Source organism: Eurytemora carolleeae, unplaced genomic scaffold (assembly GCF_000591075.1).
Source record: "Eurytemora carolleeae unplaced genomic scaffold, Eaff_2.0 scaffold496, whole genome shotgun sequence".
Lineage (NCBI taxonomy): Eukaryota > Metazoa > Arthropoda > Copepoda > Calanoida > Temoridae > Eurytemora > Eurytemora carolleeae.
The window spans coordinates 198222-217620 of NW_019396422.1; the positions used below are offsets into that span (position 1 = coordinate 198222).

General features: G+C 32.8%; 1 protein-coding gene across 1 annotated transcript in view; it reads right to left on the reverse strand.

The window, feature by feature from the left end:
* LOC111702986 (multidrug resistance-associated protein 4) overlaps positions 1–19399 on the reverse strand; it is a 33768-nt gene that overhangs the window by 3354 nt on the left and 11015 nt on the right. The window contains exons 13-22 of the mRNA XM_023474813.1: positions 16524–16629; positions 16097–16289; positions 13752–14468; positions 13132–13331; positions 12647–12726; positions 12468–12583; positions 7961–8080; positions 4023–4168; positions 808–1386; positions 306–477 (exon numbers count right to left, since the gene is read on the reverse strand). Of these exons, the coding sequence (XP_023330581.1) occupies positions 306–477; positions 808–1386; positions 4023–4168; positions 7961–8080; positions 12468–12583; positions 12647–12726; positions 13132–13331; positions 13752–14468; positions 16097–16289; positions 16524–16629 (2429 nt within the window). The remainder of the gene's footprint in view (positions 1–305; positions 478–807; positions 1387–4022; positions 4169–7960; positions 8081–12467; positions 12584–12646; positions 12727–13131; positions 13332–13751; positions 14469–16096; positions 16290–16523; positions 16630–19399) is intronic.

The following is a 19399-nucleotide window of genomic DNA, read 5'->3' on the forward strand; positions in this document are numbered from 1 at the left end:
AAACCAAGATTTTGTTCACAATTTGCGCAAAATAGCTTATGGGCATCAGTGAGTTATTATATCGAAATTTCGTGCAATTTTTACTCGAAATGTATTGCGCAATTGTTGCACGATTTTCGAGCAGTAAATTTCGATTGGAAACCCTAGTGTTTACCTTCGCTTTAACTTTTAGAGCATTAGTTAAAATTATAAATTGCCCCATTGTAATTTTAACCATCGTAATTATTTCAGGCAATATTATGTTTTTCATTTTTATTGATCATTATAATTTTATTTTTTTTCAGTTTTACGACCTCTGCATTTACCTAGTTCTTATCATGTTTTGGATTAGTTTATCTGTTGTTCTATCTATATTTGATGTTGCTTCATCTAACACAAGGATACGATTTTCTTCAAAAACAGCTCTTGCAAGACAGATCAATTGTCGCTGACCGACTGAAAAGCTTGCATCACTATTACTTATTGGTGATTCAAGACCTGAAAAAAGGAAGAAAAATTATGATTTTATTGGAATATGACGTTAACTAAACATCATTACTTTATCTCATGTAAACAGTAAAAAAATAATGTTAAATGTTTGATCAATTGTGAAATCCGCGTAATTTTATGAATCCGAATAAGTAAAGTTAGTTAACACTCTAACCTTATATACATGATACGTAATTGATTAAAATTGAAAATTAATGATATTATCAACTTGGAATCTAGTCTTTCAAAATTGTGTAACACTACAATTCAGCATGATTTTTTTTACCGCAATACTGCCCCCCCCCCCTCCTCCTATTTCACCGTCATTTATTTACGAACCTTTTCCAAGATTTTTGACAGCTTCAACTAGTTGGAACTCTTCCAGAACTCTCCAAATATCGGCATCAGATTTTCTTTTCAGTGGGTCAAGGTTCTCACGCAAAGTTCCAGAAAATATTAGAGAGGTTTGTGGAATAATCGATATTGAAGACCGTAAATCCGTGAGCCTCATTTTCATGATATTTTGACCATCAATGTATATATTTCCTGTTGGTTCTGCAAGTCTAAGCAGGGCTGTTATAATGCTTGATTTACCAGCCCCAGATCGTCCGACTATTCCAATTTTTTCACAAGGTTCTGTCTTAAAACTAATGGAACTTAAAATACTGGGCTCATTTTCGACATATCTGAGACAAACATTTTTAAATTCTATTACCCCCTGGACCGGCCAAAGTTTTATGGGGAGTTCTTCAGGAGATGGTTTATTCTTTTCTTGAGGTAAATTGGAGTATTCCAAAATACGTTCTACAGAAGTCATTAAGTTCTCTGCTTCTGCTGACTGTCGCACCCCCCACTGAAGCATTCCGGTCATTTGAATGCAGGAAGTAATTGCTAAACCGACATCACCACCAATAACCTCTAAAAAAATTAAAGTTATTAGATACACAACCCAGCAATGTAGGCCTTCGTAATTTAAAACTATACATTCTTAAAGATAAAAAATCTAAGTTTGAATACAGCCAGGTTGCAAAGATAAAGGTTTTAGGAAATTTGAGTTTTTGAAAAGACTCAATTTGAATGTTTTGTTATCCAAAGTAATTTAGTCACACACAAAAACGAGATAGTTTTTAGGTGGATTATATATGTACAGCAGATGTGACAGGTTAAAATCATTGAATGAAAACATATGCATGTGACCGGATTCCAAACAACGAGGACATAAAACTCTTTAAATATATTGATCGCTGTTAACGTTTTGTCCTCTTGCCTTGAAGGAGGTTCAGTAAAATTGTATCTTAATTCTTTTCTATTATGGGACATATCTCTGTCCTGAGGGGTTAAAGTATGCGATAGATTTCCTATAGACTTTACAGAAAAATTAAAGAAATCTGTGGTAGGAACTACATAGAGCGTTTAGGCCACTATATTGATGTTTACAATGAACCTTTGAATGGAGTACAATAGTTTTTTCTGCTAGTTCATTTAAAACTTCAACAAGCAAAGCTCTGAGACAGATTCTTTTTGCGTGTAATGGATCTTAAGCACATATTTTGGCTTATTAAAGTTGAAACATATGCATGAAAAATATCTATCGCAAGATATTCTGGAGACTAGAAGAACAAATGTTCAATTTGTGGCCTGCAATATACACACCCCGCATTCTGCATGTACAGACTAAACCTTAATATGTGATCCTTTGTATAGAATCAGTGGAGAGTACAATACTTTGTGTACACCATTTACGTTTTCAATCTATATAAGGGAATAGAAATAAGGGGAATGAAAATGGCACTGGTCTGTCATGAGAAAGCCAGTCCAATGCTTTACAGACTGGTTCGAACTGTAGCGCATGCGCACAAAACACTTTGCTATTTAAAACCTATAGTCAAAGGAAGTGCAGAACAATTAATTTGTTTTCGTCATCTCTTTGTCTCACAACCTGGAGATTGATTAGTACACTCTAGGATCTTATACAGGACAGATGTTTAAGCCTTTGCTCCGTTGGTCCCACTTAAGGCCTGGTGACTTGTACTTCATTGACAGCTCTTAGGAGGATAAAACATTAATATGCCTACTCGAGTACCAAGGCGGACACCAGCCTTCTTCCGCATCAATATCCAGAAGTCTTCCCCCCCCCCTCCCACATTTCAGCTGTTTTTGGGGATACTCATTGTGGAACAGCTCTTCACAGATCTATGGAAGAAACAATCATGATAACAAGGATGATAACAATCAAGATAACAACGATGATAACAATGACAACAATAATGATAACACAGCAGAAACTATAGAAGCAGCTCTGTTAATAAAGGAAGCAGCTTGGAAGGTAGTGGAAGCATCCCATAAGGTTAGAGCAGCCAAGTTAACAAAGACTCTGGAAGCAGCTAGAGTAGCAGCTCAGATTCAGTGTAAGAGATATTTAACTGGAGCAGCTAAACAAGATATCGAGTTGGAGAAGCTGCCTAGATAGATGCTGGACTGTAGCAGCTGAATATCTGAAGGAATTTAATAAACCTAAGTAAACATGCACATACCTAATATAAAACATGAAACTGATTAATCCCAACTGATTTATACTCTGAGAGACATGGACAGAAAGGTTAATAAACAGATATTTATTAAAACAAGGGTACGGGGATCTAGAGTGAAATAATTGCATAAGCCTTACAACCAGGCAGACGCTCAACTCCAACCTTCGAGTGTGCGAGGTGGGGAAGACTTCACTGCAGATTTTACTTTTGTACATGACCACTTTTTCAATTAAATTAGTATTTATTTAGGGTTAGGTTAGGTTAAGACACTTTCTGGGCCGAAGGCTGCGGCTAGGACAGGCTAGGGGGCCGAGCGCTGCGGCCACGGGTTAGGTTAAGTTATGACACTTTCTGGGCCGAGCGCTGCGGCTAGGATTCAATCTGGATCTACAAATGGCATCCCCCCTTAATCATGCTTTTAATTAAGCCCGGCAGTGAAGTCTACCCCCCTCGCACACTCGAAGGTTGGAGTTCAGCATCTGCCTTACAACCCTGGGTGCAATTGATGGATCTGAAAACTCCCTATGATTTACATTCGGCTTGTTATAAGAGAAACCAAATATTTATAACAATATATATTAAACTTATTGGTAAGTAAACATTAAACAATACACAAATGAACTCTCCTAGATTCTTATGTACTCTTTATATCTACAGTACACATATTTGGTTCCTTATCGAAGCTTTAACAAAAGTACACTCATTCGGCACGGACACACACACTTGACATTTTCGCCCCCTGATCTATATACTGTTTTATCTTTGGTTCTGACTTCTGACGTTTTTTGATGTGGACTGTCTTTTGTGCTTTCAGAGTTAAAATTTATGGAGACAAAAAAACAAAAATGACAAAAATGTGACTAAACATCAAACATCTTTGTAATTTTCAGATACAAGGAAGGTAGGAGACATTTAGAAAAGCTAGAAAGTTGTGCAAACATTTTTTTCTAACTTAAATTCTTGGTCGTCAAAGAAAATATTTAAGTTGTCTTTAACTAATTATATAACATTTTTTTACTCCACCTCCTTGAAGAAAGAAAAAACTAAGTATAACACAGATTAGGTAAACCAGTACAATCCAGTCTAGCCATAATCCAAACCATCGAGTCCCTGAGATAAAGGTGTACCATGTCGAGGAATGTATATCTTGGAGACGGTCAAACTCAGCACTAAACACATTATCATTGTTATTTGTTTCAACCTATTTTGAAAGAAATATTTAGCATGCAGATGCATGATTAATATTTTTTCCTTTTTAGTTTTTTAAATCTTGTCTTGTACCTAGGGATGGATCGTTTTCATTTTTTTAAAAAAACGATTGTTTCATTATGAAAACGACGACAAAAACAACTAAAAATGTAAGATCATTTTAAAAACGATCGTTTTAAAAACATCATTATGAAAAAACAGTCGTTTTTAAAACGTTCGTTTTTTATTAAGTTTGTCGTTTTGTTAAGGATCATTAACGGCAACCTTTGTTACTGATCGTTAACAATGATCCTTTGTTAATGACCGTTAACGACGGCCCATCGTCAACGATCGTTAAATAAAACCTTCTTCTTATTCATAAAAGTAAATAACTCATATTTATATTAATGATAATATTGTTTAAAAAACGATCGCTTATTCTAAGTTGTTTGAATGTTTAAATATTATGTTTTAGTTAAGAATTTCAAACGAAAACTCTTGAAATAGGATTTTTTCAACACGCAAGCTAGTCTCACAAAATGAAGAATTGAGGGTGCTGCTAAATATTTTCTTTTTGACTGTTAGAATCTATTTAGAAGTTCTTTTGTCTTTTAACAGATTTTGACTCCACTGGAGGCTCAAAGTAGATAAATACTAAAGTCAACTAGTTGGGCCTACAGAATTATTTGGTTTGGTAAAGGTTTTAAATTATTGTTTTGGTGCCAAAATTCTTATGTAGGGGCTATAAATAGTTTACAACTATTAATGTTGTCGTTACAAAAACTTAATTTATCGGTTTGAAAAAAAATTCTCATTAAACATAATATTTGCACCACAGTTTCGTTCTTAGCTACGGATATTTTTATGTTACTCATTAGACATCTTTTACCTCTCTTCAAAAGCTTCAAACTAACAAATTTTGCTTCTGAAAATCAAGCAACTTCAGAACTGACTTAACTTGGGTTCAATTTTTTTAAGAAATTGTTCTTTTTAACCTTTTCCCTTTAACCACTGGAATCACATTTTTTAGAAAATCTTTTTGCCTTAAATCTCTGGTTTAATTCGTTTTATATAACGTTTTTTCTTCTTGCAACCGCTGGGTTTCAACCGCTCTTTTCATATTTAAAAAACAATTTTTGGATTCAACTTTTTCTTTTAGCTGCTGGAATAAAAATTTTTTACAAGATTTTTATCTTTAATTGCTGGGCTAACTTCCACATTTTTCTTCTTTTAACCACTGGAGTCCACATTTTTAAAAACTTTTCTGTTCAACTTATTTCCTTTATCCACTGTAATCACATTTGTTTTACGAAATCTTTTTTTCTCCTTCAATCACTAGTTTAATTTGTTTTATATAAGTTTTTTTTTCTTTTTTCAGCCGCTCCGTTTCCTAAACCAAAAAGAAAAATTTTGGTTTAAAGTTTTTTCAATCAACTGCTGGAATCTTTTTGTGGAACTTTTTTCTTCTTTAAACCGCTGGGTTTTATTTTTAAAGAAATAAACTTTTTTTGGTTTTAACGTTTTTCTTTCAACCGCTGGAATCAAACTTTTGTACAAGATTTTTTTCCTTAAAGTGCTGGGTTCCACATTTTTCGTCTTTGTACCACAGGACTCCACATTTTAGAAAAACTTTTCTGTTCACTTTATTTCCTTTTTTATTAAATCTTTTTTTCCTTCGACCGCTGGTTTAATTAGTTTTATAAACGTTTTTTTTTCTTTCAATTACTGGGTTTCATATTTAAAAAGAAACTGTTTTCATTCAACCGCTAAAATCAAATTTTTGTCTCAAATTTTCTTCTTTCAAACGTTGGGTTTCACATTAAAAAAAATATCGGGACTTTTACTTTTTTCCTCCAACTGGTGGAATCCAACTTTTATACATCCTCTTTTTCTTCAACCACTGGTTTACCTCTTTTTATGAAACTTTTTTCTTCTTTCAACGTCGAGGAATATGTATGTATGTATATGAACATTTTTATGGTTTAATATTAGTGGTAAAAAACAGTGTATAAAAGTGGTAAAGAGGTTTTTTAAAAATTGGTATTACAGTTGACCTAAAAAATTCAACTTGATAAATTACAAAAAGTTGACATACATGTAAAAAACGTTGACTTTTGTCTACTTTGCAGGGCGGAACTTTTTTTATCAAAAAATAACAATATACTGACATAGACCAAAGCTAAAACCAAAAAAGTTTTTAAAAATGTGGAAACCAGCGGCCTTGAAAAAGAAAAAAAGGTTAATCAAAAGAGTTAAACCAGCGGTTGAAGGAAAAAAGATTATGTCAAAAATGTAATTTCAGTGGTTAAAAGGACAAAAGTTAAAAACAAAAACATTTATTAAAAATGTGGAATCCAGCAGTTTAAAAAATAAATATGAAACCCAGCGGTTGAAATAAGAAAAAAGTTTATGCAAAAAATGTGATTCCTTGGTTGAGGGGAAAAAGCTGCTTAAAATTTTGTTAAAAATTATTTCTAAAATAATTAAATTTTAGTGGTTAATCCAATTATTAGTTAGAAAATAAAAAAATCTTATTCCAGACTGCGTAAAATTTAGGTGTTTTTTTCTCCAAAGAATATATCATTGGGAATTAACAATTTCACTGGAGGGATTTGGTTATTCATCTAAGGGGGTTATAATTTCATTGGAGGGATTCTGATAATGTTTCCTTGGGGTTTATAATTACACTGGAAGGATTCAGATATCCATCTATAGAGGGTTTATGATTCCACTGGAGGGATTCAGATATGCTTCCAGGCGGTTTATAATTCAACTGGAGGGATTCAGATATACTTCCAAGATGTCCTTAATTCCAATGGAGAGATTCAGATATCCTTTCTGGGGTTTACACTTCCACCGGAGGGATTCTTCAAGATGGTTTATGATTTCATGGAGGAATTCAGATATGCTTCCAAGGGGTCTTTAATTCTACTGGAGGAATTAAGATATCATTCCAGGAAGTTAATGATTCCACTGGATGGATTCAGAAATCCTTCCAAGGGGTTTAAAATTCCACTAGAGGGATTCAGATATGGGTACATGGGGAATTTAAAACCCAAAGGAGTATCTGAATATCTGAATCCTTCCAATAAACCTCCTTGATGGATAGATATCTGAATCCCTCCATTGGAATTATAATACACCTGGAAGCACATTTGAATCTCTTCAGTGGAATTATACACCACCTGGATAGATATCTGAATCCTTCCAATAAACCTCCTTGATGGATAGATATCTGAATCCCTCCATTGGAATTATAATACTCTTGGATTGAAATCTGAATCTCTCCAGTGGAATTATAAACTTTCAGGATGGATATCTGAATCCCTTGAGGGGAATTATTGACCCCCAGGAAGGATAAATGAATCCATTCTGTGGAATTATAAACCTTTAGGAAGCATGTCTAAATCCCTCCAGTGGAATTGTAAACCCCCTGGAAGGATACCTGAATCCCTCTAGTGGAATTATAAACCCCCTTGAAATAATATCTGAATTCTTATAGTGGAATCATAGACCCCCTGGATGGATATTTGTATCCCTTCAAAGAAATTATAAAACCCTTGAAGCATATCTGAATCCCTCCCAATGGAGTTCTAAACCCGCAGGAAGAATATCTGTATCCTTCCAGTGAAATGTAAATCACCCTGCGCTGCGCATAGTTTCAAATTGTAAATAGCGATTTTTCAGACCTCTACACTGAAGATAAAAACCCTCCGGTGGTCTCCAGTTGAATCAAAATCTTAATACAAACTTTCGTAACTTGTATAGTTTACCTTATAAGTTGTTGCGCTGAAAATGCTCTGATTGAGACAAGGCCGCTAATTGATGTTGACATTTGAGATATAACAGGAGCACGGGATATCCCTTCAATTCTTTTAATATCTCTTGCTGATCTAAGATATCAAAAAATTTTCTACATTTTGATAGAGGTTATTACATTTTTGTTTTGGCCCAAGAAACATATCTAGATTTTGAAATTAATTCTAAAAGCCTATCATCTGGTTGTGAGTGGTAACTTGAACCATAGATTTTTATTGTTAATTTTAAGAGTTGTCTTAATTAATTTTAAAATGATTTTATCAATTACAGCAAAAAGAATTGTTTTGACAAAAAATATCTGTTGTATTCAGGGTGCCGAGAAAAGTTTTACAACTGTGCAGTTGGTAAACAGTGGGCCCTGTGTAGAATAAAGATGATGTTATATTGAAGAAAAAGAAATGGACAGAATATTTCTATAAAATGCAAAGCTAAAATAGCTTATTTATTGTCGGAAGAAAGACAAAAATGTTAACTGTTCCCAAAAAACAAAAGTTTTAAAATTCTCACCAGTCCCCTCGAGGAAGGAAAATTTTTCTTAAGAATAGATCTTTACTCTGAATTTAAAAAAAAATGCATTCACTATAATATTCATACTAGAATGTTAAGATTGAAATTTTTTGCCCATCCTTATAAATTGGATTTCTTTTTTCAGTGCTTACATTTTAAAGCAGCTTACAACCATTTTAGCACGTAATCTTTTTTTAATAAATGGAGTTGAATGAATTCAAAACAAACTGCTTTAATCCAAATACATGAAACATTAATTCCAAAACTAACACAAATTGAAAGACTAGATCTTTAGGATCCCAGCCCAAATCAAAAGTCGTTGATAAAACTTTAACCAACATTTTATAAAGCATGACGAAGACAACATTCCCAATTTAAAACTATTTTCTAAAATCAAAATTATAAAAGTAGATTTTTTTATATTTAAACCCTTTTTTAAAATCTTACTTTTCTCATTTTATTTGTTAATTAAGAAATTAAAGTTGATTTAATTTCCCGCATTTTAAATAAATAATTTCCCGCATTATTGCAAGAACAAAATAATATTAAAATTTTGATTTCTCAATGTTATAATAAATTTTTCCAACTTTTGAACGAAATTATAAACACTATTGAATCCCTGATATTTACATTGCAATCCTTAAACCAGGGTTGCATGTTAAGATTGCAATACTTTTCTTATTAATTGCGAATTTTTCAGCCAAGAAGTTACGGGTTTACAGCTCCGAAAACATTAACTTTTTTTAATTTCTTAACTCAAAAATATGTGTTACAGTTTACAGTTTACAGTTTACAGTTTAGCTAAATAAAAGGTAGATTTTGATGTTAGTTGAAATATTACATTTTGTTATGCATTTAAAAATACATAGATAAACATTAGAATAAAAAAAATAATTTAAGGGGTGTGGGCACACATACAAATAAAACGTTATATCAATAAATCTATTTCCAGTTTATTATCAAGGTTTTTCTATTATTTTGTTTTGCTCAAGATCGATTAAAAGCCATGTACCCCAAATAGGTTGTCAAGTACAATAGATGGCAACACAGAATGCGTACACTTTCAGTATACCCTTATTTACGTCATAAGTGTCAACTCAAATTCTGTGTCTGAAAAAACTATGAATAAAAGTGAAAATAAGACTAAAGTGCTAATCTTCTAGTGAAATAAGTGCAATTCTTTTTTTTATGTTTTTACACTCCATATTTAACGTTCTATAGACTAAATAACAGAGAATTTAAACTGATTTTGTACATAACCCTTTAACATTGTAATTGGAAAGTATAACGTTGAAACATATACAGATATGTTTAATGATATATTCAGGGTATTGCTCTGGAAAGATATAATTGAGGATAATCGATTTCCCGTATTTTTCAAATTTATATTTTTTACATATTATTTTCATTTGTTCATATATAATCTAAAATTGACAAATTTTCGTATATTTTTTTATGTAAGCTGTTGGTCTGATGTTTCTTTATAAGCCAAAATTTTGAATCTGCAAAATATTTCATGGGACAACTTGTATATTTTATTTGAATTTCGCAAAAAAGGGTGTCTGGGTGATTTGTTTGTATATTTGTTTTAACAACAACAAACTCTGAATCTTGGAAATCATATCAACTAATTAGAGGACATGTCATCTTTCTTTTCACATTTGACACTTGTGACGTTGTGCGCAGTTGGTCGAATTTTCTGTTGCTTTCTATTGTACTTTTGTATCTGTTTGATGTACCCCAACGTTTTGTGTTGCACTGTTGTCTTTTAAACTTGACTATGGGTAACCCTATAAACCATAGTGAACACTTATTTTACTCTGGCTGATCTTGGTTCCTGTTTTTCCTTAGGCTTAACTATTAGGTTTGGTTAAATGAAAATGACTTTTGTTAATCGTCTCCTGAAACACCTAATTTTGTATATTTTTGCTATATTTTATTAATAAATAATTACTTTCTATTACTTACTAGTTTCGAACTTAACTCTATACAAATTTTTTCTATAAGTTGTCCCAACCAAGGAATATGAAATACAATGGAGAAGGGATCGACCCGTACTGCCTCACCATATGATTATACACGCTTTGCTGAACGGTTTTCCATTTGTAAAGGGTTTTTAAAGATCAACTTTTTTATTTTTTAAGTGTGGTTTTAATATTTTCCATCCCAAAAATGTCTCTGTTTTGAGTTATTCAGCCTACTTTTCTTCCTGTATAATGCATACAACGACCAATTATAAAACAAGTACAAGGCGTTTGTTAATCAAACAGTTATATAGGCCATTGTATACATTTGTTGACTATAAATCTATCTCCTTACCCCCCCACCGCCAATCTTCACCAGCCAAATATCCAAACCAAACAACTTCCCCGACTCTGCCTCCCTACTCCAACAAAGGAAAATTGAAACAGTGAAACTTTTTACGAAAAATCAAATCAACAAATTACTTTCCAATTCATAGTAAATTCCACGTAAATAACCAGGTTTATATTTTCAAAAGTATTTACATATGTTTTAAACTATTCCATCAAACCCTCCGATCCTTAGTCACTCCTTATCACCCTGACACAACAAAATTCAGTAACATTTATACATTGACATTATTTTTTCTATACCTGCATTTTATTGCAGGTTTGAAATATATTCGTTGAAGTGAATGTTTGCAACTTCTGTGTCCAAGTAAAGGAGCTTAGTCAACTAGTCAACAAGTCAACGAGTCAACCAATAAATTAATCAACCTTTAAACTTCATGATCCATAACATCTAGGAAGGCGTCCTTAAATCCCTCCAACAGAATTATATTCATGGAGTAATCAAACCTTCCAACACTGAGTCCCCTCTCCAGGAACCTCAGAAAACATGTACCAGAAATTTATTCTGCCTACAACAGGGATGTATAATCTGTGGCACACCAATTTAGACTTTTTCCTTTTTGACTGCTCCAACCTCCATGAAACCCGACATACTCCCATGAACATCCTCAACTCTTTCAGCAGGTCACATATTCCCTTCCCTTTCTGGGATTTCTACAACTTTCTGGAATTTACACTGCGCACAATTCCCTCAATCGATTACAACACCAGTGCAAACGTCACCACAGTCAAGACCTTCATCCAAGATCCCCCTACTGTCCCACAACCTGTTGATCCTACATCAGCTCCAGATCCTTCAACCAAACCAGATCCTTCAACCAAACCAAATCCTCCAACAAAACCAGATCCTTCAATCGATTTAATTTTATTTATTCATCCAACAATACATCAATTTCAATATCATTATTTATTAATTTCATTTATTTAACCAACAATACAAAAATTTTATTTTTAGTCTTATTAATTTTATTTATTTATCCAACTTCAAGTCTCAAATCAGTTAATATAGATCTGTGGAAGACGATGCCTGGCCACGTTAAACTAGTTCCACAAGATTCAACAGAATGAGATAGAACGGATACGGGGCATAGTACTGATATCATCATCTACAGTCTACACGTGCGATATCGATATTGACTCTAGTTCTGAACCCTCTAGTAATAAGTTATAAGAAATATATATACTGGAAGTTATTTATGCGTTTTATTAGANGTGATCGCGCGATTCCGAAATATTGAATAAAATATACAATCTCAAATTTTACAGTGTGGAGTATCGTCTGTTCAGCATGTATAATCAGGCTGCCCGGATTGAACCCTCCTCCTTTGTTTTCCAAACTCTTTGGTCCCAACACGTCAAAGTAGAATGTAAACTAACCCTTTCCTTCTTTTCTAGATAAACCATTGTTGCACGTATACGCTCATCTCACGATTTCTCAGTTTACACAATTTATGTGGCATTTTAGTTTTCTTAATCACAAATAGACGTTTGATAGTTCTGTTCCATATTATATTCAACTTTAAGGTCAAAAAATTTGATTATGGTGTTTCCTTTTTAGAATGCCGTTAGAACAAGAAGTTACCTCATGTAGAATTTTCTAAGATAAAGAAATATGGTTGCAAGCACAAGTGTTGGTAATAGGGTCCAAGGTATTAAAAATATTATCACAGACATTATTCCAATCAGTGTGAACAAAACCTGGTAATAAAATTATATAATCTTTGAATTAATTTTATTTTTTCTCTTATGCGTATTACTTACTGAAAGGGCATCAAAAAATGTTTCTGGTAGAAGTTCATCCATCAAACCCGTATCTTTAGAACATCTGTTCAAAATACGACCTGAAACCCATTTTCATTAATTCATTTGTGTGTTATTCCCTGGATCCAGCAACAATAGAATCCTATTTTTCAAACATTCTCGGCTGGACATTTTCGTTTGATTACAGGTTTATAATTTTCAAGTCCAAAAACTTTTATTTTCAAATTCCTATATCTTTGAAACCTGATGGTGTAAAACTTTGACATTTCAAACTTAGACTATTTAGTCTAACAGAATTTTTAGTTTAAAATATCAGAAGTCTACTTTAGTACAGTAGGTTGAGATGTAGGGATTAGAAAGACTTAATTCCTTTGCGGTATCTAAGGTTTACATCATACATCAAAAATATCAAGATTGAAAATTAAAGCTTGTGGAAAATAATCTGGTACTTGAGCCAAGATTAAAACATTGAAAAGTAGCATTACCTGCAGGATTTGTATCGAAAAATTGACATGTAGCTCCCATCAGGCTTAAGAACATCTGATTATGTAGTTTAACAGATGATTTAATGCAAGTTTGGAAGAAATGTATTGTTCTCATCATTGAGATTACAATAAGAGACCCTATTAAAGCTGAATAAATTCCAACATAAAAAAAACTTTCTGCTTCATCTGATTCCTCTAATCTAGAATATAATTTAGTTTCTTTGTCTGTTAATTGGGTGAAAGAGGAAAATTTCTATTAACTGAGGTCTGTTTAATGTTAAAGGTTTGTGTATCTATTTAAAAATGGCGCAAATAAATATATATTTTTTTTTATTTTTAGATGCTGGTTAGGCTTTCTTTGCTGATGCAAGATTTTATGAAGGTTGAGTGCTACGCATTAAAAAGCATTAAAAAATAGGATTTTGGCAATGGCATGTTACGGGGCAAAAAGCCGAGAAAGATCATAATTTAATGGAAGTTGTTTCCGGTAGTTTTGGAGTATTATTTATTATAATTGTTTTACTTGTTTAAACTCTATACTTTATGTTTGCTACTGCTTTTGAAAATGCCAATACCTCATTGTTTAAAAATTAATAAAGATTCTCCACCCCTTTCATCACCTGAAATGTGTGCCATTGGTTTGATGTTTCATTAGAATTTCTCTTTGATTTATTTCTTCTATTCTTGTCCAATAGCTTATCCAGAAATCCGACCCAGAATATATTACTTGACAAAGAATGAGTAAAATGAGCATGGATATAGTAGAAAACCAATTATCCCCAATTTGGAAATATTTGAGAAAAACATCTTTGTTAACCGAACCAACACTTTTCAGTTCTTTCGGTATTTCTTGTTTGATGTTTTCTGAAATCAATTTATGGGTTTCAGCTAACGCAGGTTCTTGGAGATTCTTTAACAAAACAGACTCTGATTTTAGTTCTTTTTGAAGCAAACTCTTTTCATAATCCAGATCTTCAGATGGAGAGCTTTTATTAAATCCATCTTGAAGTATTTGATTTAATACTGTTTTTTCGTCAGAAAGTGTTAACAGCTCAATTTTATCATCTATTGGGGTTTCAATGTTTTTAGTTAGCGAAAGATATGCTGACAAATCTACACCAAAGTTTACGAGATTGTCATATGTTCCAATCTCTTGAACTCTTCCTTCTTTAAGAACTACTATTTTATCAGCAGCTTTCAGATGCTGGAGTTGATGAGTAACGAGTATAACTGCTGACTGTTTAAGGAAACCTTTAATACATTCATTAAAGATATGTTTTCCAACTTGGGAGTCCACAGCTGAAAGTGGATCATCCAGGAGATAACATGTGGCCGACCTAGATCATTATATCACAAATTAAAGGGAGACACAAGATTTCCTACACTGGATTTACATCGTACGTCCCAAAACTGGACTCCAGATTTAAAAAGGCAGTTTAGCTTAATTTCTCCCTCTAATAGGATGTTGAGCCCAAATCTCCTTGTTATACTTCTCTTATGAAGCATTTCCTCTGCTTTGAAACATTTATCATTCCTATATAAGGAAGGAAAAGTGTGTTTCTAAGGTACCAGGGTCGTTTTCCGACTAGACTTTTCCTTCCTGTTTGAGGGGTTAGCCTACATACTTAACATATTATTAGGTATATTTACGTAAACATTTGTATGCTTAAACCCTTGGGTAAAGAACTTATGTATATGTTTGTATTCATCATACCAAGCTTTTTTTTAAATGCTTAAATTTTCTAGAAGTGGATTTTGACAATTACATATACTTTTTACCAAGTAATTTTTCCAAGTTTTTAGGTTTTATTTTACTTAATTTTATGTTTTTTTTTCGTTTTTTTCTTTACTTAAAAGCAGTATTTTTTGTTTAAAAGTTTAAAAGTTTGATGCAAACCTAAAATTTGGATATTTTCTTGAATTTCATTACAATAAATTTTTCTAAGTGTAATACCACGAAACCTAAACTGCACACAAAAATGCGTTTTTAAGTTAGAATTTAAAAATATTTTATGATTTTTCAAAAAAAATGGATTGTAAGAAAATTTCTGCAACTATTTTGGCAAATACACTGTTTTAAAAATTTCTATTGTTTTGGAGTAAATTGATTTGTTATTAGTATCAATGTCAGTAAATTCTCAATTTATTGATAATTAGAAGTTACACTTTGACCCTGTGTGTATGAATGTTGATTTTGAAGGATTCAGATGAAGGAAAGACAATTGTGTGAATTTGTTTAGAAGATTATTGGATTAGATTGGAATTAATTGATAAGAATATGGATTTAAGAAATTTGAGGAATTAGTTGTCTGGATATGATAGAACAATGTGCATACAGTGCATGCATAATTATAGTCAATACCTTATTAACATTTTGGTTTTAGAACTTGAATATGTCTAAAATATGTATTTTTACGTATAGGAAAACCCTAAAAATTCCTGATTCATTGGATTTTTTAGGTTTCTTACAAAAGCATTTTTACGTTTGTCATATTTTAAATACGTAATTTTACCAAGGATATGGTTACAAAAATACATAATTCTTACATATGGAAAATACGCATTTTTACGTATTCCAAGCCAACAAATATGTATATATTCAAATGTCACACAAATATTTTAGGTTTTTCGGTTAGTAGGGTATTGTCTGCTTCAAAGCAGAGTAAACGCGTCATAAGAGAAGTGTAAGTAGAAGGTTTGGGCTCAATTTCCTATTAGAGGGAGGAGAGATGTAGCTAAACTGCCTTTTTTTATATCAATAGTCCTTACAAGGCATTCCAGTCTTGGGACGATGGAAATACAGTGTAGGTTTAAATTGTCGACCTTCCCAGTCCCCTTAACTTTTGTTACTTTTGAAATTTTGAAAAAACCCCTCCAGAAAATCTGCTAAAGAAATTGTTCTGTTTCTTACACCGTTAAAGCATAAATTCCAGTGCAAAGTGCAGTGAAACTGGAAGCATAGTACCTGTAAATAGCTCTTGCAAGTGTGATTCTAGATTTTTGACCCCCTGACAAACCAACACCCTTTTCTCCAACATGTGTTTGATCAGCGTGTGGCCATTGCAACATATCTTGCTCCAGAGCACATGCATATATCACATTTTCATACTTCTCTTTGCAGTAGGATTTACCAAACAGTATGTTATCCCGAATACTTCCTAACAACAGATTTCATGAGGTAGTCTTTATAAAATAGGGGATAGTGTTAACATTGAGATGAAAATTATAGATAACATTAAGTCTGGGCCGAGCGCTGCAGCTAGGACATGCTAGGAGGCCGAGCGCTGCGGCTACATTATCAAATTGAAAGTGAAGCCGATATGTTCAACTTAGCAAATTTTCATAATTTCTAATGGGCTTGCAATGCAAACATTTAATCGACTTAAAAACACCTGCAAATATCCATGGTTCTTGGGGACAGTAAGCAATGTAACCGGAAACATTCAGTTGACCAGAAAACAAGGGAAGCTCTCCAAGAATCGATTGTAGCAGTGACGTCTAGATTTCATAATTTTTAATTACTAATTAGAGTAATAACTAATCAAGATATCATCTTCAACAATTCCACATTACCCTACGTTCTATGCGTAGAATAAACACGCAAACTTCCTCATTTTCCGCGCAAACATTGCATGAAAAAAATGCACGAATTCCGAAAAAAACGAATACAGCACGCAAATGTGCAAAATATGCTAAAATTGCAAAAAAAAATTGATGCAAATTTTGAGCAAAAACTGTACGCAGGATAAGGGTAAAATTAAAGGAGAAATTATCAACATATAATATAATAATACTTATAATGCTGGATGGTAAATACATAAACAAAGATTTCAACGTACAGTTTTAGCTTGAAAACTCCATAATTTGTGCAGTGTATACTTAACAAGTGATCTAACAACTTACTAGTTAAGTTATTTGCTATGTAAAAACATCAAATGCACTTCAGTATTGCTTGAATGTCGTCTTCTTATTCTGCAGTTTTCTGGTTATCACTAAAAAGTGGTTTTGCGCAATTTGGTTGCAAGCTGCAACACTAGTTTTGCGCAGATTTTCGCATTTCTTGTGCTTGCTTCTGCAAAATTCATTTTCGCGCAAAAATGCGGAATTCCGCCCAAATGTTTGCAGAATAAAAAACTACAATAGAGAATGGGTGTGAGCTGGATACCTATGAGTTTGGTCAAAGTATGGTTTACAGGATATATCGCAATGCAAGCAAATCATACTGCTCAGTCTTACCTTGATCTCTATAGTTATTAAAGGGAGTGTTTGCGAAAAATGACAGGGGGTATAGGTTTAATGCGATAAAAAAGTACTTTTGAGACGTCTTTAACAATTTTCTCCTAATAGACGCAACAGATGAAGTAAGATTATTAGCGATCAAAAGCTCTTTTTAATCGCATTAAGCCTATACCCCCTTTCATTTTTCACGAACACTCCCTTTAAGTATGCTTAACGAATTAATACCATATTGAAATTATTGTCATGTTTTGAAACTGCAGATTGTCATTATTGATTCAGGGGTGCGTCTGTCATTTTTAGAGTACATATAAACACTTGATATCTCAATATAATAAAACAAGACATTCGTATATATGTTGCCTATAGCCGGCCAAACAGCTGGAGTCTGGACCAATTGGGCTGAAATTGTTTGTGGACACTCAGGAGTTGGTATTATAGGCTAAAAAATTCGAAATTATTTTTTTTTCAAATTTTAAATTCTTTTTCCACGGGCAACGCCGGGCCCTTCAGCTAGTATAACATGTTAATATATTTGTCAAGGAGGTTGATTTAATTTTGTATCATATTGCCTCCACAGGATTTGCGTGGAACACACAAATGAAATAAACATTATGGGTTTATTAAAAAAATAAAAAAAATTTACTATAGTATACATAGCCGTTTTAATTATTTTTTATTAGTAAATTAGAGTAAAGTGGCTTTTGGCCTTTACTAAAGCTTTTATCCAAATAAACATTGAGTGGACAAACAATATTCTTTTTTTTTGGAAAAATGTTTTTTAAAAATCTATGTTGAGTAAAGTTAATTAAATTGCAAATCAAATTGAAAGTCCTCGAGCTATGTGATGATAGAAAATAAAATTTATTCAAAACATGCAGTGAGTTAATTTCAGATCTGAATTTTAAACTGTAAGACTGAAAATGTATGCAGGATAAGGTTTCTTATAAATTATTAGGAAATAGGTTACTACAGTAACATTTTATAAACATTTTTTTTGTTTTTTTTTTGTTTTTAACAATATGTATTAATAAAAAAGATGATGGTCAAAGCAATTAAGCAGAGTGCTCACACGTCTGTACAAACCTTGTCACAGTTCTTGTACTACTTCATTTTCTGCACTACACTCTTGTTTTCCAATGTTTTATCCTGTGCTTTAATATTCCATCAAATTAGGGTTTCCACAAAACAGTCAATTCTATTGCGCAACAGTTGTGTGGTTTTGCACGAAATGACTTTTTTTTGCACGAAATTCACCATCATTTTCTTATCAATACGAAACCAGTTTTGCACAAAAATTGCGTATTCATTCAAAATAGATAAATATTTTTTGCACGAAATTTCTAATGAATACGAAATTTAATTCAGAATTTTGTGATGATATTCGCATGAATATATGTTTTTGCAATATCAAAATAAGTGGCAGAACTAAAAATATCTAAAATTACTTAATAAACCCCCTTTCCCAGGAATTCATGAATCGCTAAATTGCAAAACAGGGTGGACTTCTTGCCCCCCCCTACAGGGGGGGGGCAAGCCTTCTTGAGAGAGGAGCATGCCCCTATTAATCCGGCTAGAGGGGGCCCTGCCCCCTTCCCCCCCAAGTTGCATGCCTGACCGGACTGATGATTAGTGAATGTGAATGTGATTATGATTAATTAATACTTGAGATTTTTAGCTGGTAAACGGTGTAATAGTTAGTACGGTCTGGTAACCTAAAACTTGAGAATTGGTGCTCATTCGGCCAGAATGTGTGAGCGCTGAGCAGGCTGGAGTATAGTTGACTCAGATTGGTTTTATTTTGAATTTATTCAGCATTTCCTGGAATTTTTTCTCGAAATTTAACAAAATAATGAAATATCTCGAAATTACAAAATAGCAGGAAATAACGAAATACGCAAATGCCAACATTTTTCTGAGAATTTGCGCAAAATAGCTTTTGCGCATCAATGCGCAAAAACATCAAAATTTTGTGCAATTTTTACTAGAAAGGTGAGCAAATCTTTGCGCAATATTTGCACGATTTTCGTGC